The sequence below is a fragment of the Hippoglossus hippoglossus genome, chromosome 3 (assembly GCF_009819705.1).
Source record: "Hippoglossus hippoglossus isolate fHipHip1 chromosome 3, fHipHip1.pri, whole genome shotgun sequence".
NCBI classification, from domain to species: domain Eukaryota; kingdom Metazoa; phylum Chordata; class Actinopteri; order Pleuronectiformes; family Pleuronectidae; genus Hippoglossus; species Hippoglossus hippoglossus.
The window spans coordinates 14,673,240-14,687,010 of NC_047153.1; the positions used below are offsets into that span (position 1 = coordinate 14,673,240).

Here is a 13,771-nt window from a genome sequence, read left to right on the forward strand (position 1 = left end):
GAAAACCATCACATTACCAACAAGTGAACGCTACATATCGGATTTATGCAGCCGGCCTGTCTCTGAATTAAAACCCAACCCTCTGCTGTCCAGTGACTGTCGGACAAAACACATGACACCAAACACAATCCATTAATTCCAGGGATAAAATTAAAATAAAAAAAAACTACAGAGCTTGTGCAACAACAATTAAAAACAACTAATGTGTGTGTGTGTGGAATTAATGGACTGCCCTCTGTTGCCGACGGTTTCGGCATCGTCTTGTAAAAAGTGCAAAGAAGAGCTTCCATTTACTTCACTTGCACACACACTGAAAACTAGAAACTAAATGTTAAAAGTATCTAGAGTGTATGAAAAAAAAAAAAAAACCATAGCAGAAAACAGAATAGAAAATGAAAAAAAAAAAAAAAAAGGGGAAACCCACACACATGAACAAAAGGTTGCAGACTTCATGGTTGAACCGTCTGGGAACCAAAGAAGAGTCACTGTCGCCCTTTGAGACATCTGAATAAGAGTTTCCGCTGAGAAACATGAAAAGTGTGGAGCCTGAAAGGGGAACACCGAGTCTACCAGAAGCATTATTCCATTATTTCAATTTCACACATTGTACACAGCAGAATTTAAGGCATTATTGACAAGCATCATCAAAACTATACACAAAAAAAATGAGAAAAGAAAATACGTCTATCTACAGAAACACACAACCGGTGATTTCTCCATGATTTTGTGTGCTTTTCATTTTGAAAATCTTCAATTTGTCAACGTTTTTCAGTTTCAAAAACACTGAAGGAGGGCGTTTAGTGCAATTACAGACAGCGACAGACTACCAGAGATTCCCTGGACATCTTTGTAGAAGTCGAGCACACGCTGCTCGAAGCAGAGGGCTCATGGCTGCACACCATGGTTTTGCGGTGAGAATTATCAGGAGGTAAAGTCACAGGAGGCACTGCTTTGCACCGTTTGAATCCCATTCAATGCATCTTGACCTAGTAATACGATGTTGAAGTGGCTTGGCAGTTGTACCAAAATAACGCTGAATACACACGAACATCTGAGGGACACTCGTCTCGAGTGATTTGGCTCCGACTGTGTAGCATCATAAGAAGACAATGAAGACTGCGATGCGTCAGTGTGAGGAACTGAGGAAGATGGGGACCAATGAATAGAGGAAAAAAGCTAAATACTGGTTTATATTCCTATTTAAGAAAAGTCATTTAAAGTAAAAATCCTATAACCAGACATTAGCGGGAAATGACTGCATGTGGCAACCTGCCCTACAGCTTCAAAGAGCTGTACTTAAGACAATGAAGGGTACAACACTGAGGTTACTGCATAGAACAAGCCAAGACTACATGAAATGATATCAGGTTTATGCATATTGCTTAAAGCATGACAAAATAAGAAATTCTACAGGCTGAGCTTTTGATTGTAAGATGTTTAAAACTGTATTAAAAATATTTTAAAGTTCAAATGTTTATGTTGATTTTACCAGAACACTTGTTGGACTATAAGTACATTGAAAGATTTATTTGTCATTGTAAACGTTCCTCTTCTTCACATTGGCCTTGTAGTGATCTATTCCAAATGGGATTCCAGTTTAAGTGATGGGGTGAAGCACAAAAACCTTAAAGTCGGAGTTCTGTGAGTAAACACATTGACAGTTGATCTGTAGCTGATAAGAAATAACGCAGTAGTACTTCAAGAAGTCACGTGGGTGATTCATCTGAAGGTAGTAACTACATTGTTTTTTTTATATCGTCAGCAGGATCACACAAACACCACTTATCAGATTTCCACAAAACTTGATGGAAGGATGGGACGTGGGCCAAGAAGCAATCAGTGACATTTTGGCAGTGTTCCAAACAAAGGGGCATATCAGGAATGTTTTTCTCCTCTTTTTAACTTTGTAAAATGGGGCTTTTTATTTATTTTCACCATTTGATGAAAAACTAAATCATTAGTTTTTTATCTTAGAGGAGTGATTTCTACGAGTGTGTGAAATTTGTTGCCGTTAGATTTAATCTACTGGGGCTTTTTTGGCTTGGCCGGAGATGTGCACTAAACTAATTGCCACTCTGGTTTGAATATAAAATTCTGTTTCCTTGCTGAGCACAGGAGCAGTAAATTAAAGAGTGAATTTCGTATCCTGATAACTTTGGAAGATTGATTCGTCTCTGACTGCCTCAGTCTCATATTAACTTGAAGTGCTTTACTTAACAAAAACATGAAAGCTGGTTTAGTCCCATATCGCTTATTACTGGAATAACATCAGGAAGGAATCTTTACGCAGCCACGGAGCACAGGAGGAATGTTTACAGCGAGCAGTAAGTCTTTATGGGGTTGTGAGAACTGCTTTAAAACAGAACTGGAAAAATGTGGAGCCATCTTTTAAAGCTGCTCGTAGTAACAGCACCAGAGGAGGAGAGTCTACCGGGGCCGGTTCAGGTTACCCAGTCTGATACGTCACCTCATGGCGCCTCCATCTGCTGACAGAGGGTCAGGGTGTTCTACTGAGGGAACCACGGCGGCTTCAGAGAGAAACAGACGTACACAACAGTGTCTGAGGCTGATGAACAAACTAGTTCAACACATTAATCACACACAACTTTCCAGGGGGAAAGACATAAAAGAAAAAAGAAAGAAATATTCAAATGTAATCCTATGTTTTGACAAGAGGACAGTTTTAAGATCGATGACAGAAAACAAGAGAAGTGTGCGATTTCTATTTTGCGATGGGAATGTCCGCGTGAGGAATGCTATCTGATCATAAACCTCTGAATGATTTTATGTGTGGTCTAATTGCACTTATTTTCTGTTTCACCCTTTTTTTGATCTTTCGAGTGACAAGGACACGTCAGGAGGAGGAAACTGCAGCATTCATCTTGGCTAATTTGTAAACAGAGAAAATGCACATCAGTTGTCTTTCTTTCTCTCGCACACACACACGCCACAAAACAATATTACTTCAAACATATTCCCTTCATTAAAAAAACGAAACACCTACTGTGCTGTGATTCCTATTAACAAGGTCAGTGTGAAATCAATGAGTGACATTTTCTATGTGCAACACGAGACAATCTTAAGATACACTGGATAAGATATCCTGGTACAAAAAGAGAAGGATGTTAAATGTTCAAAACAAAGAAAGAAGAGGTGGAAAAATAAAAGATCATTGGTGAGATGGAAAATCAAAGACGAGCAGGTTTATCTACAAAGATTTCTGAAGGAATCTGTCAGAGGATTTGCTTTTGTAGAACTACTAACGAATCAATAAAAATGAATAGTGCATCAGCTTTTAAAGTCTGGGTTAAAAGAGGGTCAGGAGGGTCTCACACCTCTGATGTTTAGAAATATAGAACCAACGGATAAGAGGGCGGTAAAGCCACAAGCTGTAAAAGAACTATTGCTTTTATTTTGGTAACTGAGCAAGAGGAGCTCAAGGTGAGGACGAAGAGTCCTCTTCATGCAGGGTTTAGGCTGAAGTGGGCTGCAGCCACTGATGTGACAGGGTAATGTCACTCCCACAGATGGCTTTGGTAAGGTATCATGAGGCGGGGGGGAGGGGGGCATGATTCTGAAAGAGGGTGAAGGTAAATGCTAAATAATGGATGTTCTCACTGATGATGCTGGAATGCAAAACATTTCTAATTCCCAATAAAAGCAAATTTCAATCTGCGGCATTCATGCAAACAAACACACTCGTAAAGGCCCTCCAACTAAACCAGAGTATGTTATAAAAGCTAATATTTTTTTGGAGTTGACACTGATTGCAGAATAGACAACACTTGATTGATTGATTTATCATTATTTCGATTGTAAGACAAGCAGGACATGCTGCACTTGAGGCCTGAGAGAGAATCCCATTCCTTGCAGACCCGCCTCCTGAAGAGGAAGGAGGGGAGAAAGAATCTCTGCTGACAGCAGAGGTTTTAGACTCCTGTCGGAGAAGCATAATGTAACATACACTGACAGTTAGCGTCAACAGTGCCGACATCACCAGAGGAGCAGCTGATATCAGCAACTCCACTCTTTTTTTTTTTTTGGGTAAATGCTTTTGAAGTAAACGGGATCCTGGGAATGGAGATAAAAGATCCCTGGCTGTGGTCTTTGCAGAGTCGATAGCTTTACTGTGCTACAAACACATTCTCTGTAGTCCGTCGTCTTCCAAAGAGACAGTTTGGTCAAAAAGGAAGCGAGACCGCTTTGAATGCGATGGGAACCTCCAAGCATGGGTATGAGGAAGTGGCGACAAAGGAGGGAGGGAGGAAGAGAAATGCAGTGTGTAAGGACTATGGTAGGCATTTCATCAGCTACATACTTTCTACTCAGCTTCTCATGTCCCCATCAGCCCTCAGCTGGCTGGGAAAGCACTGGCTCCGATCCTTTGGCAGAGTGACAACCAAAACAAACCAGAACTTCTCACCAGACACAGAAAGATCTTGTATTTTTTTGTATATTTTAGGTGTGCAAAATCTCAAACATTCTGAGGCTACATTCACACTCTTTGTTTCCTCTTTCTCTCCTTGTCAGACTCATTCTTACTGATGGCAGTCTCTTCTATATTTGCTACCAAACGTGATGCTACTTCCCTGCATTAGAGCGCCCCTCTATGGACAGTTTGACCTCCTGGGGGATGAACGAGGGCCTTATGTGGCCGGAGTTGCTTATCTGAGGGCGTGGCCCTTCGTCTCCCTTCATACTGTATCTTTGGAGGCCAGGTGAGGACCAGCGTCTCTGAGAGGCACCGAGCGAAGGATGCATTGCTCCCATCCCCGCCCCTGCAAAAGCAGAGCCTTCTGTGTGCAAGTGGTAACTGCTCTGGCTCCTCGGATGCTCTGCTGAGGTCCTACTTGGTCTGATGTGCGACTCAGTGTGGCCAACAACCCCCAAATATGTTGCTTCCTCCTTATCAGCCATGTCTTTCTCCCCATCCCTCTGTCTTTCTCTGTGGATGCGGTCTATCCTGAAATGAGACTGAGGCCGTGACTGCTGGGGGGCAGGAGGCCCCATGAGCTGGTGACTAAGTCCTGATGTGGCATTAGTTTTGCTCAAAGTCCTGGACAGGTTCTGCTGCTGCTGCTGTTGTTGTTGTTGTTGTTGTTGCTGCTGTGAATGATTGTGCTGTGGTTGTTTCTGCTGCTGGGGCTGAAGCTGCTGCTGCTGCAGGGTGATGGACACACACACATCTCCCACTTGCAGATGATGGCAGGCCAGGCCATAAAGCTGGGCCGTGCGCTCGGGGCTGCAGGACGACCAGCCCTGTCCGAACACAAAGAAGGGGTGCTCCGGAGGCACGTCGATGGTCACTTTGCTCTGCTGCTCACCAACAGTGAAGTGAAGCGACACGAGACCTGGTCTCTGCTGGCTGGCTCGGATGTCCACCACCATGCTGGAGTCAATCTTAAGCCCCCCACTCACCTCCGCACTCCGCACAAAGTCCTGAGTCTGCAGGTCCTCCACACGCTTCAGTTCCCCAGTTGCCAGCTGGATAATGGCGCCCTTCATGAAGTGTGACGGGTTGCTGGGAGTGGCGGCGGGAGCGAGGCTTGAAGCTAAGGCCTGAGTTATATCTGCTGAAGGCTGGACAGGAGGATGATGGGCAAGCTGCTGCTGAACTGTGGGCGGCTCCGCCTTTTCAGAGAGGCACACTCTGGCTGAAGAATCTGAGGCTTTAAAGTTCGGGTTGAAAGAGGCCATGGTGGTAGAGGCATGGCTTGCTGAGGCATCATTAGCCAGTTCTTGGTAGTGTTGCTGTGGTGCTTGGGGCTGATGCTGCAGGTGATACTCCAGGGGAATAAGAACTGGTTGCCCATTAGCAAGCACAACAGCATGTTGTCCTGTTTGCTGCTGGAGACCGGTCACTCTGGGGTCACTGTAACTCGCCTGCACCGCGTACGCCGTCCGGCTGAAATTGATGCCCGTGCTCTCTCCATGGATCTCTCTGGATCTCTGGTGACCCTGAGAGAGGTTCAGGGGAGCGAAGGAGACCTCTTTCCGCACGCCACTTCCACCTTGGTTAGAGGAAATCAAACGACCAACCACCTGCTGCACCTGGAAGTTTAAAAAAAGGAAGCGAGTTTCAGTCACGAAGCTTTGGCCTAATGAGACTTTGGGCAATGAGTGAACGCACGATTACCTACGGACTCCTGCACGCAAGAAAGGAAAAGTCGAAAATTAACATATTCTATAAATAAATACTGAGGTGAGAAGGTGTAGAATGCACACACACTCCACATGTTTAAATAATAATAATGCAGACTACAACAACTTCCTTAAAATGACACAATTACATGTAATTATTCTACTAGTATCACTACTACGAGTGTTACAAGTGTTTGATAGTAGTTAATATAGGTGTATTGAAAATAGAGGGGGTCTGCCTGTCACAGCAATGTCTCGGGCAGTTTTGATCAAAAGTGGATTAAACTTGGCGAGTTGGTTGGAGGCTAAAGGTCACAACATGAGATCAAAGTTTTAGCCTAATGCTAATGAATGGGAAATACATTGAGAGCAAAGATATACATTTGAAATCATCTTTAATTCAGTTACACACGTATTAATAAATATTCACACACATAAATACACTGTGCTCTATCAATGTATTATTATTTTACTGGGCTGCATATCACTTATATTAATCAAGTTATAAAAATAAGGGAACCTCACCAGGGCTTAAAGGTTAAAACTTAACAAATCGCATACTGAATAATTAAGACTGCATGCAGTGCGGGTGTAGCATCTGAGTGTATTTCTAGTCAGTCATTCAGTATTCCTTCCCTATTTTTTCAAAAGATCTGTAAAAGTAATAGTATCACACATGTTGCAGTGAGGAGCTCCCTGTGTATTTTATTCTGTTCATCATGTTGAACGGTTTTGCACTGACATGGATTATTAACATCACCTCTGCTACCAGTGGGGAATATTCACATTAACAGAAGTCACATTATGAGGCCATCAGTGAGTCTTACCTCCAGGTCACTGTCTGGAGTGCTGCGCTGGCCAGGTGAGCTCCTCTCCTCCAGCCTTCGGTTCTGCAGACCTCTGTCCTGGTTGTGCTCCTGTGCTGCAGTGCTCGGTGCTACCTGCAGCAGACGTACATTTCTGGCAGCGTAGGCCGAGTCCAGTGCAACCTCCCGGGCTAACTGCTCTTTATCCCTTCCATTCATCTCTGGTTCATTCTCCTGCTGGGCACTGTGGGGGTCTCGGATGGCAATGGCAGCCCTGGCGCCCTGAGTGTGGTAGAAGACTGGCATCCCTCGAGAGCTGAGCTCGGCTGAGGGCAGGACTCCCACAGCACTGAGGTGCTGCTGGGCAGCTTGCTCTGACTGCAGCATCATCGGGACACCACTGGATGCTGCAACTTTGGCAAATGTATGAGCAGCTACCTGGGCCTGGGGAGGTGGGGAAACAACCCCTTCCTGTATGACAGATGGATAGGGAACCAGATGGGACACAGAGTGGGACTGAGAGATGGCGCCTGATTGAGAGATCAACGATCCCGGGACAAAGCCAGGGGGGAGAGCGTAAGGTACCGCTGCATAGGGGGAACTAACAAACTGCAGAGAGGAGTGAGGGATCTGGGTGTAACCAAGAGGAGGATAGGACAGTCCTGGGTGCTGCAGGAGAGGAGAATGAACAGTGTAGGCTGGAGAGATGTGGCTTAACACTGGGTGAAGACTGGTAGGCGAGTAGGTAACAGAGGGAAGAGCCACTTTGTAGAGCATGCTGTACTGGTCAACAGGGACTGCTGGTATGCCATCAGAATTATCCATTCCATAATGAAGTCCTTGCTGAGCTCGCAGCCACTCTGCAGATGGGTTCCCTCCCTGAGTGTCACTGTTGGCTGCAGAGTTCTGGATGGAAACCACTTCATCTTCTCCAATACCCCCACCTGTACCACCGGCACCACCGGCACCACTTCCACCTGTAGCCCCAGCTCCCCCGCTCGCTCCAGCTCCACCTCCGCTGTCACTAGGTGGGAGGTCCCTCTTCTTCGGAGGCAGGGACTCCTGGTTCCGCTCCTGAGCTGGTTTCATTGTGATCGTCTGACTGGGCAAGTTGCTTTACTGTACTGCACAGGAACCGACAGGAACTGCAGGCCAGTCAGCCGGCACTGGAACCAGTTCAGAAATCACCTGGCTGACCTTGTCTGCCAATTCACCTAAAAAATAGAAGAAGAATAAAAAGATGGACATACTGCCTCGTCACACCACAACTAAATGATTATCATACATGTCAAAATTAGATGAAAACAATATAGTTATAACATTTTGAGCACATTAACAATTCCAAAGATTCTAGTGCATGTGTTCATTTAGTGAACATACATCTCTGAACTTTTCTGCTTTCAGGCAGTTCAGTCTTTTGCCCCATTTTGAAAGATGTTCCATATCCTCATGTTGTTGAGCCTGTTAAAAAGTCTATCTACATGCACTTCACTTCACAGCATTACAGAAGTTGATAAAACTGTAAAACTGACAATATGAGCTCTACTGCTGCTTTCCTAAAACCTTTGATTTTGAGTTGTTGCACACTAGAAAACTACAGTGATATTCCAGACAAAGTGTTCAGTGTTAGGTTGCAGCTCATGGTTCCTCTTTCATTACTGGTGTGTCTGTTGAATATTTTCTTGATTATTAATTTAGTCTACGATTTGTCGACAAGTAGTGAAAAATGCCCATTCAAACCACTGACCTCCCGAGGCGAGTCCAAAACTCAGAACATATTTTATTAACATCTCAAACACTACAAAAGAAGCAGCAATTAGTCACATTTAAAAAAAAGTTCAAATGTGGCAAATGAAATATATATAAAAATTATATTACGATGACTATTGATATTATTTTAACGTTCAGCCCTAAGTTCTGCGTGACAGAAATTCTGTAAAATTACATGAATTCAAATACACAAATGTCCCTTTGTACATGGGCAAACAGCAGTTTTGTTAAAATTGTATTTCCTAGAGGTGGGCACATTGGGCTGTATCAAACAGCATCAATAGTTATTGATGATTAATTTTCATTAGTAGCAAAATAAGTCAAATACATATCAATATACTGCTTTAAGTGTAAAAACACCATTGAGGAACCATAATTGATCTACGTCAGATTTGTAAAATGTTTTCCATTTATCAAGTGTCATTCTCTGCTCATAAAGAAGAGTTTAAAACCACAGCCTTCACCCAGGAAGAGAAATCAGTCTCTAAACTTAACAGAAACATCGAACACTATCGAGTGAAACGAACGCGTTTCTATCCTGAAGTCACATCGTCCAGTGCTTGTATTTCCTGCTGGTTTTTGGTGTGGTTGCATATTCTCTCTTCTAACACAACAAGACACTAACAGCTGATCCTCTTCCGTCCTGTGGGCTTGGGTTGTAACACAGTCTGAGCTGTAGTAAACACCAACGCGTTCAGTGACTGGACCCGATCTGAGGAGCAGATTCACTCATTACTCACAACTTTGGCTTCACATCAGCCCACACACCAGACCCGAGTGTGTTCTCGGTGTCACTCGACACTAAACACAGTCACTAAAGCTGCCTCCTGAGTCAAAGTCCTGACGAGGAGCAGAAAACAAACTCTCTGCTTTATAAAGTTAGTTCAAACTTAGAAGTAAGAGGTTTCTTCCAGTTGCCGCCACACTCCTCTTCAGAGTAGCTGTATTTACCGTTAGCTAGTGGCTGACTTGGCTAAAGTTAGCTCGCCGCTTAGCCTCGTCATTCCCCCGTGATCACAGTGAAACGACAGCGTGACACTTGCTACACTAACACCACGCACATGTTGCCCGTTGCTGTCTGGAGCCGTTTACTTGTCACCACTACAACCCACTGGGCAGGTCCAGGCTGGTTTAGCATCCGCGGCTAGCACAGCTGCACCTAGCTTACATGAAGTCGCCTCACACATCTGCCCCCGGCTAAACGTGGCTGTGCTCGGGACGCGGGTCACGCGTGTGTCCGCGGCGTGTCGTTGTGTGGACGTACCTCCACATGTCATCGCGATCAGACGTCCCCTCATGGAGAAAATGAAGTCGACGAGCTGAGGGAGAAACAGCAGAAATCAGGGCTCAGCAGTCGAGCCCATTTGGAAGGCCAGCAGAGGCGCTCACCGATGACGTCACCGGGTTTATTCAATTTCCTGTTTGTCTTTTTTTTTTCTCGCCTGCACAAAGTCCAACACGCGCACAAGAAATGACTTAGCTTTTTAGTAAAAGTAAAAAAAAAAAGTATATTTGTATCTAAAGCTAACCACAGTTTAAATATAAACTCATAGTGTGATCCCATAACAAAAATAATATCAAAGTTTATTTGATTTTTACATTTTAAATGTAATAAAATAATAAAATAACTTTTATAAAATAAAGATTAAAACAAAATTCAAAAAACAAAAAAAAGACTGAAGATATCATTGAATCTCAAGCTGTACAGTAGGGGGCGCTGCAGCCACATACACTGATTATATGTTTAGCTGCACCAAAGTCTATAATTATGTGCATTTACACAGAAAATAGGGGATTTCTGGAACCAGTTATTCCACTTATTACAGCGAGTGTAATAAAAGTGTATAAAGTAATTGCTATAGAATCTTATCCAGATGCATCCCAGCATGTCATGTGTGCAGGCGATGCAATCTGCTCTGACCTTTACAGTAATTTGGTGCAGTAGTAAAACGAGCGGTTTCATTGTCGCCTACACAGCTGTACTATTCTCAGTGATGGGATGTAATGAAGTACATTTACTTGAGTAGATTTATTTTCAGGTACTTATCACTTGTACTTCACTGTCATCAAATATCTGTAATTTCTGCTGTAGTTTCTGCTTTGTGTTACATGTTCACAGTTTGTATATCTTCAAAAGTACTCACAGGGTTGAACAAACGCCTACAATGGATCGGGAAGAAGGCCACAACCAAGATTCAGACATAACAATGCAGTAGAGAGTTGCATTATGGAAAAGGCTACACTCAACAAGTACTTTTACTTGAAATACTTTAAAAGCATGTACTTAATGACTTTAACTCAGGAAGAAAAGATGTGCTGCTTTTACTTTCACATAAATATTTGAGTACTTCCTCCACCACTGACTACACTATAGTACTATGCTGCTATGTACCATGCGTACAACATCAAATAAAATGACAAAGGTTTCAAACCAATCTTGAGTGCTATACTACATATTAACTTTTTGTTCCAGATGTGCTACTTCTTCTATTGTTCCTCTGGTTTTAATGACACAGCAGCACAATGTAATAGGAGGATTCAAACAGTTTATATGTTTGTGAGTGAGTGAGATAGATTAGATTAATAGATAGATTAATAGATAGATAGATATAATATGATTAGCATTTGCAACCAAACTTTACCTGTGAATGATCCAGATCACTTGTCCTTTTCTTATCCTCGTTTTTTTTTCTCCTCACTATTTTATTTTTGCAGTTTACACCAGGAGTGATCCTAATGGCTAATAAAGCCATGTATTTATTTTTATTAGGATTTAATATTTTAAATATACGACTGTCAAAATAAAAAAAGGTGAATTCTTAAAGCACATAATATTTTCATGACCCTGACACCAATGAAATAAATACCAGAACACAACTTCTTTTGAAAAATATTGTAATTGATTGGTTACTGGTACACAGTTGAGCCTTATTTTCTGTTAGGAAAGACAGCTTCAGTGCTGTACCTCTGGATTTCACTAGAATAGATTATAAAATCATCAGTTTTGGAAATTTAAACTATTTAAGAATATAGTTATAGAAATGATCAATCTTCCCAAAAAGGCACGGGGGTGTACAGTAGCATCTGCATCCCTCTTAGAGAACATTTGCATAACTGAATAAATACATCTGCTGCTAATCAATATCCAACTGTGTCAGGGTGGAAACACCGTCATCATACAATCACAGCAGAGTGCAACATTGTGTATTAGTGGAAGAACACAGTATATAAATATCTCTCCATAAAATATAAAAACTAAATCAAGGATAAAAGCTATTTAGTACCATTAATCAAAAATATTAATTGGAAGATTTTCAAGCATATACAGTATTTATAATATTTGCCAAAACTATATTCAAAAACCACTTTAAACAAACTATCCTATATATTGAGTAAAATGTGCAATGAATAGCATTCAGGAGCACAAACAGGTTTGCACTCACACTATACACATCTATGCAAAAAAAAAACTCCTGAACTAGCTATTGCCAAAGAATCATCTAAACATCACGTGAAACTAGCATGAAAAGGATCAATGCTCCTGGACAGATATTCCATCTATCCAGTGGTGTTAGATTCATAATGACAAAGAGCTTCATAAAAGCTGTGTTGTTATTTTAAGAAATATTAAAACAGTGCTAGTTTCTTACCAGTTTTTAAAAAGGGACTCTGGATGACTGATCCCATTTCCCCAGATGTGTCTCAAACCAGTCCCTTGTTCAGCTGTGAGTGAACTTCGCAGGGAGACACTTCGAAATGCAAAAGAAAATCTGTAGCACAGTGGAAGTGTAGCTCTCAAGAAATTTCACTAATTGCATCAGTAATAGCCTGGAGCACGTTTGTGAACCACACTCACTCTCACCATCCTGACTGGAAGTACAGTGACGTCACTGTGTTTTCTGTTTTATCATAACTCCATGCAGAGCAGCGTTACTAAGGAAAATTAATTCATATTAATACAAAAGTATTGCTATAGCCAGATATACAGTATATTTAACAGTGTATACAGTTATTGCTGTCAAGGTTTTTCACTCCAAAGAAACACAGATTGCAGATTGTGTTCAATATAGACATCTGACCTTACTTTCATTGGAAATGTCAAAACTACACACAGTGTAGTTATTACACTTACTATCCAGATGATTTGATGCTGATGTTTTTCACGTGCTGCCTAGAAACAGTCACTTGTCATCCACCCATTGTTGTTGTGTTCATTGGATCAGTGACTCAGTGCCTGAAATTCAATTCACCAGGCATTTAACCAGGGACTGGTTTGAGTCAAAGCCCTTATCTGTCCCTTTGCTTTCAAATATTTACCCATTTAGCTACTAATAATCAGAGGATTCTCCTCAGTGCCTTACCAGAAGGCTTCTAGTAAAGTTTAATAAAAACCCCTTCAAAAGAGAAAAGGAAATATCTACCACAGATTTAAGTCCTCAAAGCGCCGCTTTCCCCTCAGTATCACCTGCATCATGACACTAAAAATATAGGCCCTTATCTCTGCTTCAAAAATAGAGTAAATCTACAATGTAAGACCCTGAAATCACACAATTTGCTACTTACACCAAACAAAAGCATTACAATATGGGCACCTGGAGCAAATAGCATTTGGTTTGTCGAAATAAACGCCCCATTACATTCAACCAGACCAGATCCTCTTCTATATAGTCGAGTCGTTAGCAGTGTTATTTTCTGTTCCTCTTTCTGACCAAGTAAAACATTACTTCTTCAATTAAATTTTCCTGGAAGGCACAAAATAAATGGAGTATTAAGAAATCAGTGTTCAGTGAACGCATGATTGCTGCTGCAATAAAAAGGAGGGCTTTCTAATTTCAAGTATCATTATTCCATTACAGTGGAGAAGTCCTACTGTCCAATGGAATTCAAAGAAAGATCAACTTCACTGAATTCATTACAGTTGTGCACGCAGTGAATCAAAGGTAAATCTTGGACTCTAAATGTAAATTTCTAAAAGCGATGCTCTTGTGGGTCATGAAGTTTGCTCAGCACAAAGGAAAAGCAGTGGACAAGAATATACATTTAAAAGAAAAAAT

The 13,771-nt window shown here is 42.0% G+C and overlaps 1 protein-coding gene and 2 long non-coding RNA genes across 3 annotated transcripts in view; 1 reads left to right on the forward strand and 2 right to left on the reverse strand.

Annotated features, from left to right (window-relative positions):
• Positions 1-13,771, forward strand: part of LOC117755000 — a 19,387-nt gene continuing 5,616 nt past the window's right edge. The window contains exons 1-2 of the long non-coding RNA XR_004612521.1: positions 1-206; positions 8,352-8,354. This is a non-coding gene — a long non-coding RNA (uncharacterized LOC117755000). The remainder of the gene's footprint in view (positions 207-8,351; positions 8,355-13,771) is intronic.
• atxn1l (ataxin 1-like) lies at positions 2,682-10,172 on the reverse strand. Its single transcript, XM_034574386.1, has 3 exons — positions 9,982-10,172; positions 6,969-8,161; positions 2,682-6,051 (listed from the first exon to the last, which is right to left on the reverse strand). Exons 2-3 carry the CDS (start codon positions 8,034-8,036, stop codon positions 4,582-4,584), a joined length of 2,538 nt encoding a protein of 845 aa, XP_034430277.1. The 5' UTR covers positions 8,037-8,161; positions 9,982-10,172; the 3' UTR covers positions 2,682-4,581.
• Positions 11,600-13,742, reverse strand: LOC117754999. Its single transcript, XR_004612520.1, has 2 exons — positions 13,617-13,742; positions 11,600-13,583 (listed from the first exon to the last, which is right to left on the reverse strand). It is a non-coding gene; the product is annotated as an uncharacterized LOC117754999 (long non-coding RNA).

Excerpts from the sequence above, each read along its gene's own strand:
- atxn1l (XM_034574386.1), bottom strand. The coding sequence starts at position 8,036 with ATGAAACCAGCTCAGGAGCGGAACCAGGAGTCCCTGCCTCCGAAGAAG. Across the intron at positions 6,052-6,968 it reads CTCCAGACAGTGACCTGGAG|GTGCAGCAGGTGGTTGGTCG; the intron begins GTAAGACTCACT and ends TTAAACTTCCAG.